At 32.0% G+C, this 16,439-nt stretch overlaps 1 protein-coding gene across 1 annotated transcript; it reads right to left on the reverse strand.

Moving 5' to 3' along the window:
• Positions 1-15,515: 15,515 nt before the first annotated feature.
• Positions 15,516-16,010, reverse strand: LOC112090806. Its single transcript, XM_024162943.1, has one exon. It carries the CDS (start codon positions 16,008-16,010, stop codon positions 15,516-15,518), a length of 495 nt encoding a protein of 164 aa, XP_024018711.1.
• Between the last annotated feature and the right edge of the window lie 429 nt (positions 16,011-16,439).

Raw genomic sequence — 16,439 nt, forward strand, 5'->3', positions numbered from 1 at the left:
AACCGGAGTACCCGCCTTTTGCCTAGAGTTCATGACACTTGTGATAGCGGATTGTCGAGCCAACTTTTGTTGGCCTCCGAACATATCCTCCAGGTTATTCATGATCTCCCTAGCAACTTCATAGGTTTCATGTTGCTTTTGTAAAGCACTCGTCATGCAAGCAAGTATGTAGCATCGAGTTATCTCGTTAGACTCTTTCCAACGAGTATACATGACATGGACCTATTCAAGTGGTGTTCTTGGAAGTAACCTGGGTGGGCATGGTTCATCCAGTACAAACTTGTGTCTCTCACAGCTAAGGACTGTTTGCATATTTCTTTTCCAGACTTTATAATTATCGCCATTTAGTTTCTTTTCAGTAAGTATCGAAACTAGAAGTGTCAGTGACATTTTGAACTAAAATAAAAATATAAAAGAACATCACAACAAAGCACAAGCAAGCATAAAATATTTTTAGCAAATAAAACATAAACATATGTCCCTACATGTAAAACTAAAAAAAAAAAAATGTAGCATTGCAACGGTGGTTTTCAACATCTATCAATCCAAGCCACCGAGGGGTGACCATGAAACGAATAGCCAAAAAGATGGACCCCTTCCAATTAATATATGTTGCCTAAAATCCTCCAAGGTTTAGACATATTAATAACCGCTTATTTAGCCACTAATTTAATTAACATAGCTTCTAAAGAAGGTTAATAATTAAATCAGTTTTGAGTATATAATCATTGTTTATGAAGTCCGATCTATGCGCTATTTAACCCATCGAGGGATTGTTTCAAATAGAACATGCCAAACCACGTTTTTCACATAGGAGATCCAACCTAGTATACCGGCAGCGGTAAACACCTACCAATGGGTGTGGTCAGGACGAAACTGACACGAGACGTTACCATGCTTTCACATATGGATCCACAATGGAGGCCGTGGGTTTTGTTTTAAAACCCTTTCCTACTCAATATTTTTTTATAAAAAAGTTTTTTTTTTTTTTATGATACATGTATGATTAATATAATATGAGCGGCATTCTTCGATCCTAGATGACATATTATTTAAATATGCATTAAAACATCCATCAAACATATTCATCCATCCATGACATAATACTGAATAAATAAATGACAGAAAAATAAATAACCAAACCATGGTTCCATCCTAGAAAAGAAAAATTTAAAGATTACAAAATTACAACCAAAGCATTCTTTGGGTCTTGAATTTTGCTCCATCTTTGGGTATCCATCTTCATGTGTGTCCACCAATCTTCTAAAAAATTGCTGCTGGGCACGCGGGGCTCTAGACTGGTGCGCAGGGCGTGCAGGACAAGCGCGCGGGGCGCGCAGGAAGGCACACAGGGAGCATGGGAGAGGCGTGTGGAACAGGCACACGGGACAGCGCACGTGGGCCTGCTGGCAGATGGGCGCACGGAGTTGGCTGGTCTAGTGGCAGTGTGCACCAGGCATTCATCTCCTTCATGGATAATTAGATACAATTCCTATACCGTTTTCAGTGTACATAGAATTCCAATAATTTTGTACTAAATCTGGTCCCACGCATGAGTTTGGTTGCACGGAAAGGAATGGAATGGAATGTAATAGAATCTAAATATGATGTTTGGTTGGATTTATGAAAAAGAATGGTCATTCAAAAGGAATGGACATTCACCCATTTTAGTTTAATGATCATTCTTTCCTCACATGCGAGGAATTGTCATTCCAAGCTATTTTTTTCGTAATTACTTTTAAATATTATCTTATAATTGCAATATATTATATAGTAATTATAACTTAGTATGTAATATAACGTAATATATATTAAAAATAATGTAATATAGTTATAGTAATATAATAATATAATAATATGATATAATATAACCTAACTGTTATTAAAATTGTAATATTATTATCTATTATATTGTATTACATCTTTTGATAAAAAAGGTATTAATTATAATATATTTATTTAATATTTTATAATAATATATTATATATTATATTGTAATTATATTTTATTATATAATATATAATAATATAACAATATAATATAGGCATAACAATATAATAATATAATAATATGATATCATATAGTATAGTTGTAATATTGTAAAATTAATATCATAATTATGTCATATTATAACGTAATTATATTATATGATATTATAGTTATATTATATTGTGTTAATAATCTAATAATTTATATAATTAAATATTAATATATTGTTATAATTCTAATATTATTATCTACTACAGTGCATTCACTACTACAATTTGCTTAATTTGTGACGAATTTGCCTATTAATTATATATCATCGCAAATAATTAACGAATTTGCCTATTTAGCTTCCTCTAAAACCACTTGAACTCATTTTTGGACACAATTTTGTACAGTAAAACCAGAACTCTATTTATGATTTCTTGCCAGTTCAACACACATTCAAATACCACTTCAAATTTATACTTCAAATTTGACTACAAGTCCGCACTTTTCAAACTTTATAGTTCAAACCACTATATTTCAAACTTAAAAAATTCAAACAGCCAATTTCTTAGGCAGTCGAAACTTTTGAATAGTTACAACACAATTGATTTCCCACCTCTATTCCCACATGGTTTTTTTGAACATGAAGTTGGAAACGCCTAATTGCACATTTTTTTAACCAATTCATAATCTATCCTCTTTTTGTTTTTTAAGCTCTCAATTTGTCCTATTCAGAACCAATTGTATACAATATTGGGGCCATTTTAAAAATCAGGATTACTATCAGAAACTATTCCTTCCTCACTCTTGCATAATTTCCTCATCTCTCTCGTCTTTTATTTTCTTTTCTCTCTCCTATTCCACCAGAACTCTTTCACTCTTTTCCTCCTTACCCTTCAATCTTAGGAACCTTAGTGAATCATTTTTTTTCTCAACTTTGTTGCTGGGTATTTTGGATATTAGGGTAAGAATTTTGGTAAATGAGGAACATCTAATAGGTGCCAACCTAGTTAGAATGTTCAAGTTGATTCTTGTTCAAGTTTGTTTAAAGGGAGTTTCATTGATTGGCCTTCTTACTGGTAAGACTCGATTTCTAACGGTTGAATCTGGTTAAAATCATATCAGACTGAAAAAGTAAGCAGAATAGACAATTTGTAATATAAATTTAACACCTGAAAAGTAGAAAACTATTGACAACTCATTCTTTCTGATACTACTAGAGAGACTCTCTTATTTATATCTGATTTTGTTCCTCGTTCACAGACATTTTACGGTATTATTATTTCCTAACAAGAAGAAAGTGACAGGACGTTCAATAATGTTTTACCAAATCTGGTCCCGCGCGTGAGTTTGGTTGGAGGCAAAGGAAAGGAATGGAATGTAATAGAATCTAAATATGATGTTTGGTTGGATTTATAAAAAAGAATAGTCATCGAAAAGGATTGGCCATTCACCCATTTTAGTTTAATCATCATTCCTTCCTCACATGCGAGAAATAGTCATTCGAAACTATTTTCTTTTTTTCATAATTAATTTTAAATATTCTAATATAATTGCAATATATTATATAGTAATTATAACTTAATAATCAATATAATATAATATATAATAAAAATAATATAATATAGTGACTGTAATATAATAATATAATAATATGATATGATATAGCATAACTATTATTAAAATTCTAATATTATTGTCTATTATATTGTATTACATCTTATGATTAAAAAAGTATTAATTATAACATATTTATTTAATAGTTTATAATAATATATTATATATTATATTGTACTTATATTTTATTATATAATATATAATACTATAACAATATAATATAGGCATAATAATATAATAATATAATAATATGATATAATATAATATAGTTGTAATATTGTAAAATTAATATCATAATTATGTTATATTATAACATAATTATATTATATGATATTACAATTATATTATATTGTATTAATAATATAATAATTTATATAATTAAATATTAATATACTGTTATAATTCTAATATTATTATCACTTATAGTGCATTCACTACTATAATTTGCTTAATTTGTGATGAATTTGCCTATTAATTATATGTTGTCGTAAATAATTATCTATTTGCGATGGCATAACGTCGCAAATACTTTTCGTTTAACAGGAGAATGGTGTTGTCAGTAAAACTTCACTAGTCATCGCAAATATGTAGTTGGCGGTAAATGTTGTCTGGCGCCAATATTTGCCGCCGAAATAACATTATTTGCGACGATCTATTGTCGTAAATAAGGAATTATTTACTACGACATGTGTCGTCGTAAAAAATAATTCATTTATTTATTGTCCCCCAAGTAAAAAGGCAATCTATTAGGTGGTTCTCAAGGTTTATTTGCGATGACATTAATATATGTCATCGCAAATGATGATTTTATATTCCCTTGTGAAAATAAACGGCGGGAAAATTGGCCGATTCCCCAACACTAATTGAGAAGTGCACATTGTTGTCGCAAGTAATCATTCCCAAACATTCGTTATAAATATTAAATAATTAAGTTTATAATTATTAAATAATTAAGTTATATTTGCGATGATACGTTTCGTCGTAAATAGTGTATAAGTTATAGTTGCAATGACAATGTCGTTGTAAATAGTTCTTGTTTGTTATCACAAAAAACTCTGTCTATATACGCACGACTAGAGCCTCCTCCATTTTTTTCGATCTCTCTCTCTCTCTCTTTCTCTCAGTCTCTTCTCAGTTTTTTGACCCCAAACAACCAAAACCTCCCTTTATTTCCGTCTAAATCCCCACCAAATCAACATTTATCATAAGTTTTAATCATTTTAATTGTTTTTTCATGAAAGAAGTATAAAAAACAAACTTCTTGTCCTCGCTACCAAATTTGACCGCCACCGACATCTGCCACAACCATTTGCCCCACCTAACTTCGCTGTTTTGAGCCCCCGTTTTAGTGGGTTTGAATTTTGAAAGTTTTTACATATTTATTGTGTTTTTTTAGTTTAAAATGTTTGGGATTTTTGTTGTTTAAATTATGTATTATAGATTATAGTTTTTTGAATTAGTATATAATTTGAAATTTGGATTATGAATTTTGAGATTGTTGAAATTTGGTAAAAATGTGTGTGAATATCTTAGGGTGTTATTTTTTAAATCTGCTTCTAATTTGATTTAGGTTAAGATTAAAAATTTTGATGATTATTTTGGGTAGCACATCGTGCAGTTATGGTGTGCCGAAATATTTTAAAAGTTATTTTTTTACTGGTTTAAATTTTTGGATAATAAGAAAAATAAGTCGTTATGCTGCCGAAATTTTATTAAAACATACTAATTTTAAGAATTTCATTACTAAGATTTAATGATATTAATAGAAAGTAAATTAAAATTTAATTATACACATTATGCATGCAATAATTATAGGATAAATAATTCATAAAAATTGATAAAACTTTATAAAGTTGAAACATGAACTATAAAACTTTCTTGGTGAACGTGACTTTATAGTCACAGAAAAATAAGAACTATGATTGAATGTATTATTATTTTTATAATTAAGATGCCAATGGACCTTTCAAAGATCAGTGGGTTAAAAATATAACTGATGGGAACACAAAGATCACTGGGTTAAAATAACACGACTGTCATGTTATAATACAATGATTGTTACCAACTAGACTACTTAGAATAGTGGCATTTGTGTCTGCGAGTCAGATAATCCTTAGAAGATATTATTGAATTACTATACATAAACAACAATTCAATCTTCCTTCTCAAGTATAAGTGGTTCGACACTCAGGCAGAAAGAATAAGAATTCAACAATACAAGAATAGAATAAGTATCTTTGTTAAGGACTCGTGGTATGAGAATGAACCTTTCATTTTAGCTTCTTTAGCAGAACAAGTTTTTTACACTGATGATTTATTTAACGGTCCGAATTGGAAAGGTGTGAAACATTTTAGGCATAGACATATATGAGTTTTTCCAAAAGAGGACGTTGATGAGGTCATGATAGTTCAAGACACAGAATCATGAAATGTTGAGTTAATAGTTGAACTACGTGAACTGGACAACTTAACATTTGATCGGCCTGATGTCTATACAAATACTGTCACGTCTAACGTCGACACATACTTATGGATCCAGTTGCTCGTTGAAGATGACTTTATTGATGACGGTGATGATGAAACTATATTTGACTATATCGATGATGAGCTCGTCGCGTCTGAAGATGACGATGACGTAGAAAGTGTTGATAATGTTGAAGACATTCGTAGTGACAATGAATAAAAATGAAGTAGTTAATTTATGTTCATGACTTCTCTTATATATTTGTTAAGAAACTGCATAAGAAATCACCCCTCAACGTCGTCAAATTTTGTTATATCGTTGTTTTTTACTCGTCAAACTCTATATAATTAAATTTTGTTATTTTTATTTTTTTAGAGTTCCAGAGATGACCCCTCGACGTTGACTTTTTTGAGGGGTAGCTCTACGACAAGATAAAGTGGGGAAGGTACAAAGAGTTGGGAAGCTTTTTGTCTTGTTTGATGAGGCCGGTATGTAGAAGGCGATTGGCGAAAACGTTCCATTTTTTGGCAGTGTTGTCGGCTTACACGCCAGGAATATCTGTGATCCACACTACAATGCTTGAAGGAACGTGCCTGAGGAGCATAAAAGGAGGATTTAAAATCGCATGCTAGTATTTATTTGAAAAAAAAATTGTTCAGAAAATTTTATTAAATACAATATTTAAAATTTATTTGTTGATTTTTGTCGCAGAATTGGTTTAACCTTCACTACAATAGGGACAACGGCATCATTAGGAGATGAAGTCAATCATGAAGGTAGTAAATGTTACAAAGACTGGAAGACTACCTTACACAGACACTTCTAGAAGATGGGAATAGCAGAGAAGGACGATTTAGTTAGGTAAAATCCTCCTAAAAACTTAAGGAGAAAAGAGCAATGGGGACCTTGCTATAATCGTTTTATGTCCCCTGCTTTTCAAGTTCAATTTCACTATGTTTTCTTATTGTTGATTGATTGGTTTATTTAATTATTAAGTATGTTACTAATTCATCTATAATCTTTACTAGAAAAAATATACTACAAATCAACAAAATTGTGGCAGTCAGAAATGGTCTAGCTTACAAAGTAAAAAGTCATACTTCAACATCGCATCAATAAGATAATATTAATTTGCATACTTGTTAAGTTTTTGTCACTTTGGCTTAATAATTATTCTAACACATTCAACTTGATTAGGTAAGTCCCGAGACCGAGCAGCCGAGATCATTAATTGACAATCAGGGTGACATGCACTGTCATGGGTAAAGTTTAGTCAATCCGGACGCTGAACAGACATTTGTAAGTAAATTTTAAATTTATTTCTTTTTTTATATTTAACGTAAAATATTATAATATTTTTATTCATTTTTATTTTATTTACCTTTGCAAGCTCAAATGGAGGGCGAAAGAATCACGTAGATGACACAATCTACTGGCAAAGGTTCATCTGCCACATCGGTCGACGAGGAGGGGATTATGTCCCAAGTCTTAGGCAAGCGCAGAGGAAACACTAAGGGAGTGGGACCGATACTACCATGGAGAAATCATTCAGGCGCTTCCACCTGATCATCAGGTTCGTAATCGGATGGGTCGTCTTTGGTTAATTTGCCCCAGTATGTCCAAAACTTGCTGAACAACATCTACATCAAGAAATGCAACATGTTCGGCAACAAACAGATCTAAATTGTTCGACAACCAACATGATAGAAGCCATGCGTTCGATGAATGCCAACATCAACTTCTTGTCACTTAACCATCCCCAACCATTGGTTCCTCCGCCACCTGAGCTAAATGAAAAAGATGAGGATGAGGACGACGATGCTGCTAATTTAAGAGATTAAAATATATGTTTTTTTTATTTTAGTATTTCTTGATTAATTTACTTTTTAAGAAATATCTTATTATTGTGTTGACTATTTTATATCAATCTTTTATTAATAAATATCAATTTTATTTTTAAATTTTCTTCTAATTTATATACTTAATAATTAATATTATTAGTAAAGTATAGTAAGAAAAAGAAAAAGAATATTTGCGACAACATATCTAAATTGTCGTCGCAAATAGTCTACATTACTAGAGACGATACTTTGAAGCCTAAGTTGCAAAAGGTTTTAAATACATTTTTCGTCGCAAATAAGTTAGGACACATAATTATCAACAACATATTCGATGAAACATTTATGACTACTTATTCACGAAGACCGTCGTCGCTAATATATTAGCGACGACATTTAAAAATAATGTTGTCCCAACTATATTATTTGCGTCGGGTTTTTTGCGACGACATGTTGTCAAAAATAAAATATTTGCGACGACAATACATTTATTTACGATGAAAATGCATCGTCGCAAATAAACTTTTTGTTGTAGTGATTACACACATTATAACTACATAATGTATTAATTATAATATAATATAATAAAAATTACATATTACGTTGTAATTATATATATTATATTACGGTCTAACATAATATAGTTATGTTTTTTAATCATATTATAAGTGAAATATTATCATTTCTTATATAATCTTATAATATTATAATTAATTAACCATTTTAATAATATTATTATACTATATATCATAATTATATAATATATTATGTAATAGCAGTTTTATTATATTATATTACATTTTATATATTATAATAATTGTATTGATATATAAAATATTAGTGTTATACATATAATTGAAGGGTAATTTTGTCAATATGAAAATATTCATGTTGCATTTCATAGTATTTCTAAAATTACAATCAAATAAATGAATTAACTTTCTTTTTCATTCAATTCCATTACAATTCTCATTCCTATTATCATTACCATTCTCATTCCTATTACCACTAACATTCTCCCATTGCAACCAAACATTCTCCCATTGCAACCAAATGTACTAAGAGACACGAATGGCTCTATTGAAAACTCATTAATAGTAGGAAGACTTTTAGAGCAATAAATCTCGATAGAAGTGTCCCCACGATTAAGAGAAAATAACCACATGTTGAACATGTGTGCCTCAACAATAGGGTAATTATCAACACAGTAAGGAATACCCAAGTATTGTCAACAATAAAATGTCTCTCTCAAGCTGTTAAAGAATATGAAAATTATTATTATATTTAAACACTTTGCTGAAAAATGAAATTGATCAATATTCCTGTCAATTTAAATTGCATAATTTCGAGCCTCTATTTTATCCTTGCCACAACCTACATTGCGTGGTTTCAAATCCTTGACATACACCATACCCAATTCATAAAGGGAAATTGCATGGCAAGCCACCAAAATTCAAAAACTTTATATTTATGCAATTAAACATAAACAAAGTAGATATTTTCAAATAAATTAGGTAGGATAGATCTTAAACTTACCATTTGATGACACAAATATAAAAATAACATCATTTGAGTGGCATTTCTATATTTCTCCCGTCAAAAAAAAAAAAGGAAAACACTTGGTTTTCTCTTGTCATGCACATGTGCCACAAATGAAGTACACACATGGTTTTCAAGAAACCTTTGTGATTAGTCACTCTCAGTCAACAATACATAAGCATCGAAGTATTTGAGATCACATATATGAAATTTTAGGTGTTTCCCATTAGGACGAAATTAATTAATTAAATGTGGACCACGAAACATGCTGGCTTCTCCAGCAATCTTTATGACCCACTTACATATCTTTCATGTCCAAAACACATAAGATCATATGGTGAGACGTGAAACTTGGAATGGAACGTTAGACACAAACGTTGTTGTCATCAAATGAATAAGATTACTTCAAAAAGACCTTCTATGATACGCTAATATACCTGTAGATTAAGTTTTTAGTTCGTCGGATCTGTATAAAATCACGTAAAAATCAAAAAGTATACAGATCTAATGATTAAAAAAATCTGACCAACCAATACACCTGGTGTAGTAGAGAATCTGCTTGCTTCAAATTAATGGATGTGAGAGAAAAAACCTGCTTAGTGACTACCTTGTAATGAAGAATTATTTTAAATTTTTTTTATATTATGAAATTATTTCCCGTAAAAAGAGTATAGAGCAAAACCAGTCTATCCGACCAACAATCAGGCCAGGTTCTTCTGGCGTACTGGTAGGCCAAATTTTTCTAACCATTGGATATGCATCGTTTTTTACTTTTACATGATTTTATGCAGATCTGACGGACAAACCTTTACCTACAGATATGTTGGCGTACCGAAGAAGGTTCCCAAAAATTAAATCCTAACTAAGAATGATCATGTGGCTGTAGTTCATAATATGCACAACCAAAGAAAATTGATGGTTTTAAAATGTCAGATAATCAAATGGCAGTGATAAATATATAGTTAACAAAAATTTTTTATATAAGCTTAAAACTCGCAGTGGGAAGCGTTTTAAAAATAATCCCCCATTCAGTTCAAACAGTGAGAACAGTTTAAATTTGTGTGTAGTAAGCACACAATCCGAATTACATTCCCCGTTTGAACTGAATTAAACTGTCCAACTTAGAGTTTAGCTCTCCCTTAAGTTCAACTGTTCAAACTATTTCTGAATAGTAAAAAGACACCTACTCCCTCTGCATTTCATAGTACCAAACACAAATTATAATTTTTTTCCATGTTTCGATCAAAATTTTAACGCACATCTAGATGCCAATTCAAACTATAATTTAAACCATACAGTTTGAATTTTTCTGTTCAAATAAAAAAATTCAAATTAACAAAATTCGAACTATCAAACTAAACGGGGGCTAAGAATATTTTCAAATTTTTTCTTAATTTCTTATTTGAGTTTCATTTTATTTTGTTTTGCTCGCATTGGATTTTGGTTTTCTTTTGTTTGCTTAGGTGTTATTATTTTAGTATTTTAGAACTTTTTTTTTCCTTTTTTCTTTAATAAAGTTTTCTATTTATACAAGAAAAGTAATAGTGTGTGTTTTTCTTTTTTGGGGCAAACATTAGTATGGTGATACAGTGAAAAATGTGGGCATAAATAGAAACTATGGATAGAAATGGTTCCCTCCCTCTTTTTTTTAATTTTCTTCTTTTACGTATTTATGATATTAATATTGGACAAATTCAGGTAAGAAATGGTTTTAAGTTAAATTCAAAATTTAAAGAACAACTTAACCTGCTGTATCCTGGAAATTGGTCATAAAGTTAATTTACACGACCAACATTTTTTCTCTCCCTTTTCCAACCATGGTCAATAACAAAATACTTATTCATGAACATTATTCAACTAAGCACTGTAATTTATAAGTTCCAAAAGGATACAATATAATTTGCTACAACATTATTAAACATATTATATATAGTCCTTGCGCATATAATAAATTACCCAATTATAATAGGCCATTATTTCATTACATGCATGTTTATGAACCCTTCTACAATTGGATGCCTATTCGCTTCTAATTTGATTTAGGTTAAGATTAAAAATTTTGATGATTTTTTTGGGTGGAACATCTTACAGTTATGGTGTGCTGAAATCTTTTAAAAATTATTTTTTTGCAGGTTTAGATTTTTAAATAATAAGAAAAATAAGTCGTTATGCTGTCAAAATTTTATTAAAACCAATTAATTTTAAGAATTTCATTAATAAGATTTAGTTATATTAATTGAAAGTAAATTAAAATTTAATTATAAACATTATGAATGCAATAATTATAGGATAAATTATTCATAAAAATTGATAAAACTTTATAAAGTTGAAGCATGAGCTATAAAACTTTCTTAGTGAACGTGACTATATAGTCACAAAAAAACATGAACTATGATTGAATGTGTTATTATTTTTATAGTTAAGATGCCAGTGGACCTTTCAAAGATCAGTGAGTTAAAAAATATAACTGATGGGAACACAAAGATCAGTGTGTTAATATCACACGACTATCATGTTATAATAAATCGATTATTACCAACTTGACTACTCAGAATAGTGGCATTTATGTACGCGGAGTAGATAATCATGTTTTCTACGGAGTCTTGGAAGAGATTATTGAATTATTATACATAAACAACAATTCAGTCTTCCTTTTCAAGTGTAAGTGGTTTGACACTCGGGCATGAAAAAGAAGAATTCAACAATACAAGAATAGAATAAGTATCTTTGTTAAGGACTCGTGGTATGAGAATGAGCCTTTCATTTTAGCTTCCCAGGCGAAACAAGTTTTTACGTTGATGATTTATTTAACGGTACGAATTGAAAAGTTATGGAATATCTTGGGCATAGAAATATATGGGATTTTTCATAGAGGCACGTCGATGAGGTCACAATAGTTCAAGACACAGAATCACGAAATGTTGAGTTAGTAGTTGAACTACCTGAACTGGACAACTTAACATTTGATCGGCCTGATGTCGAAGTAAGTACTGTCACGTCTGACGTCGACACATACTTACGGGTCCAGTCGCCCATTGAAGATGACTTTATTGACGACGGTGATAATGAAACTATATTTGACTATATTAAAGTTGAGCTCGTCGAGTTTGAAGATGATGACGACATAGAAAGTGCCGATGATGTTTAAGAAATTCATCGTGACAACGAATATAACTAAAGTAGTTAATTTATATTCATGATTTGTTTTATATATTTGTTAAGAAATTGTGTAAGAAATGAAGTAGCTAATAAAGTTTTATTTTTTTAAATAACATAGAGTCACGATGTCCGGCCTAGTATCTACATGCGCCGGCTCTGCAGGAGGATCACAGCCTGCACCAGATTCGACGAGACTCTCGGCACATTGTCAGTCATGTATTATATGCTATAACACAATAAGGGTGTTTTTTACTCATCGAACTCTATATAATCAAATTTAGTTATTTTTATTTTTTTACAGTTCTAGAGATGACCCCTCGATGTTGACCTAGTCGAGGGGTAGCTCTAGGTCAAGATATTGTGGAGAAGGTAAAAAGAGATAGGAAGCTTTTTGTCTTATTTGACGAGGCTGGTACGTAGAAGGCGATTGGTGAAAACGTCTCATATTTTGACAGTGTTGTCGGTTTGTATTGGAAAAATACGGCATTGAGTGCACTATAGAATTTTAAAAATTTAAATCAATGCCAAAACCAATCAAGATCATGTTCATGATGCTATATAACATAAATACTAAAGATCTAAATCATACCTTTAGAGATTTAGGCAATGTTGAATAGGTCATCATGGACCGTACCATTTCCAACAAGGTCATATTTCTTTTCTCAGCTACACCATTCGGCTGTGGAGTGACAGGTGCAGTCAAATGGGATAGAATCTCATTCTCTAATAAGTATCCAGTGAACTCATCAGAGAAGTATTCTCCACCTTGATCGGATCGAAGTGCCTTTATGGGTTCACCCAATTGCTTTTCCACTTCAGCCCGAGACTCCCTGAATTTCTCAAAAGTTTTGCTTTTGTGACGCATCAGGTACACATAACCATATATTGAGTAATCGTCGATAAAAGTGACGTAAAACTCATACTCTCCTCTTGCCTTGATGTTCATGGGACCACAAACATCACTATGCACAAGTTTAAGAATCTCTTACCCTCTACTGCCCTTAGACCCAAATGGTCTTTTAATCATTTCGCCTTCTAAACAAGACTCACATTGGGGTAAGGACTCAACCTTTAAAGAACTTAAAGGTCCATCCTTTAATAACCTCTGTATCCTGTTAAGACTAATGTGACTAAGTCACAAATGCCAAAGATATGTCTCATTAGTGTGAGAAGTTTTAAGCCTTTTAGAGTTATTAACAACTTCAGTGTTTAGTAGTGAGTCCATCTTTGGTTTGATAAAATATAGATTATTTTGCATCCATCCATCACAGATAAAAGACTTGTTTTTATGAATTATAACTTTATTATTAAAAGAAACTATATAAGAATTCTTAAATAAACAAGCAACATAAATAAGATTCCACTTAAATTGAGGAACATAAAAATAGTCTCGCAAAAATAAGCTCCTACAACTATCAAAATAAAGATGGGCGTCTCCCATTGCTTCAGCTAACACTAGAGTTCCATCACCCATCCTCAACATAAAGCTTTCATTTAGAAGACTTCTCGTTTACTTGAACCCCTGTAGAGAAACACACACATGATTAGTTACTCCAGAATCTATGAACTAGTTGTCACTGGATTCCTCAACCAGACATGCTTCCACAATCAAAAGATCACACTCACCTCTTTTACCTTAAGAGGCTAGGTAGTCCTTTCAATTCTTCTTCATGTGCCCCACCTTCTCGCAATGAAAGCATTTGAGCTTGTTCGGGTTCTTCTTCTTCTTCTTGTCCTATCACTTGTTTGGCAGAACTGAAAAACTATCCTTCTTGGTCCCTTGCTTCTTCTTTCCATTCCCTAGAGAGGGTTTGGAGGAAGATGCCTCAGCCAAATTGGCCTTCACTATAGTTGACCTTTTGATCATCCGCACAAACTTTTGGAGTTCTTGCATCGACTCTGTCATTCTCTAATAAGTATCCAGTGAACTCATCAGAGAAGTATTCTCCACCTTGATCGGATCGAAGTGCCTTTATGGGTTCACCCAATTGCTTTTCCACTTCAGCCCGAGACTCCCTGAATTTCTCAAAAGTTTTGCTTTTGTGACGCATCAGGTACACATAACCATATATTGAGTAATCGTCGATAAAAGTGACGTAAAACTCATACTCTCCTCTTGCCTTGATGTTCATGGGACCACAAACATCACTATGCACAAGTTTAAGAATCTCTTACCCTCTACTGCCCTTAGACCCAAATGGTCTTTTAATCATTTCGCCTTCTAAACAAGACTCACATTGGGGTAAGGACTCAACCTTTAAAGAACTTAAAGGTCCATCCTTTAATAACCTCTGTATCCTGTTAAGACTAATGTGACTAAGTCACAAATGCCAAAGATATGTCTCATTAGTGTGAGAAGTTTTAAGCCTTTTAGAGTTATTAACAACTTCAGTGTTTAGTAGTGAGTCCATCTTTGGTTTGATAAAATATAGATTATTTTGCATCCATCCATCACAGATAAAAGACTTGTTTTTATGAATTATAACTTTATTATTAAAAGAAACTATATAAGAATTCTTAAATAAACAAGCAACATAAATAAGATTCCACTTAAATTGAGGAACATAAAAATAGTCTCGCAAAAATAAGCTCCTACAACTATCAAAATAAAGATGGGCGTCTCCCATTGCTTCAGCTAACACTAGAGTTCCATCACCCATCCTCAACATAAAGCTTTCATTTAGAAGACTTCTCGTTTACTTGAACCCCTGTAGAGAAACACACACATGATTAGTTACTCCAGAATCTATGAACTAGTTGTCACTGGATTCCTCAACCAGACATGCTTCCACAATCAAAAGATCACACTCACCTCTTTTACCTTAAGAGGCTAGGTAGTCCTTTCAATTCTTCTTCATGTGCCCCACCTTCTCGCAATGAAAGCATTTGAGCTTGTTCGGGTTCTTCTTCTTCTTCTTGTCCTATCACTTGTTTGGCAGAACTGAAAAACTATCCTTCTTGGTCCCTTGCTTCTTCTTTCCATTCCCTAGAGAGGGTTTGGAGGAAGATGCCTCAGCCAAATTGGCCTTCACTATAGTTGACCTTTTGATCATCCGCACAAACTTTTGGAGTTCTTGCATCGACTCTGTCAGGGTTATATTCTGTTTAGTGCTCAAATTGAATGTTTCCCTAAATGGAATATACTCCTTCGATAAAGTCTCAAAGATCATGGTCAATTGAGACTCAGCATTGATGTCGGCCCCATTGGTTTGAGCGTCAGCCAAATATCTCATCACCTTAAGCATATGTTCATTTATTGAAGACCCAGCCTTCTGTGTACAATTAATGAGATTACTTAGGGGTTCTTGACGTTTTTCAACGGCTTTGCCACCGAACAAGTCCTCAAGAGCAGTTATGCAATCTTCATGTTGTGCTTGTAGCACAGTGGACATGCTCGCCATCATATAATAGCAAGCCATATCGTCAGAGTCCTTCCAGCGTTGATACGCTAGAAAAACCACATTAGGAGCATTAACAAGTGGCTCCGGAGGACAAGGTGTGTTGAGTATAAAATTTAGTTTCTCAAAGGTTAGGACGATCTTTAGGTTCCATTTCTAATTAGTAAAATTCTCTCCAGCTAAAGTGTGTTTATTAAGTATCAATGATAATCCGCTAGCAGACATTTTGATCTACAATAAATATTCATATATCTAGTATAAGCAAACTTGCATAAATATTTAGTAATCAATCATATATACATATTATAATGCAACTAATATGTTTGTGTGTCAAAAGCTTGAAACAATCACAACCTTACAATGATAATTCCCAACTTAATATTTTGTAAGTCTCTTAGGGGAGATCATGCAAAATTCAATTGGGAACACGGATCCTCTCCGATCAATATA

Source organism: Morus notabilis, unplaced genomic scaffold, assembly GCF_000414095.1.
Source record: "Morus notabilis unplaced genomic scaffold, ASM41409v2 Scaffold634, whole genome shotgun sequence".
Taxonomy (NCBI): Eukaryota; Viridiplantae; Streptophyta; class Magnoliopsida; order Rosales; family Moraceae; genus Morus; species Morus notabilis.

Bases quoted from the DNA above. Each gene is read 5' to 3' on its own strand.
- LOC112090806 (XM_024162943.1), bottom strand. From the start codon at position 16,010: ATGGCTTGCTATTATATGATGGCGAGCATGTCCACTGTGCTACAAGCA.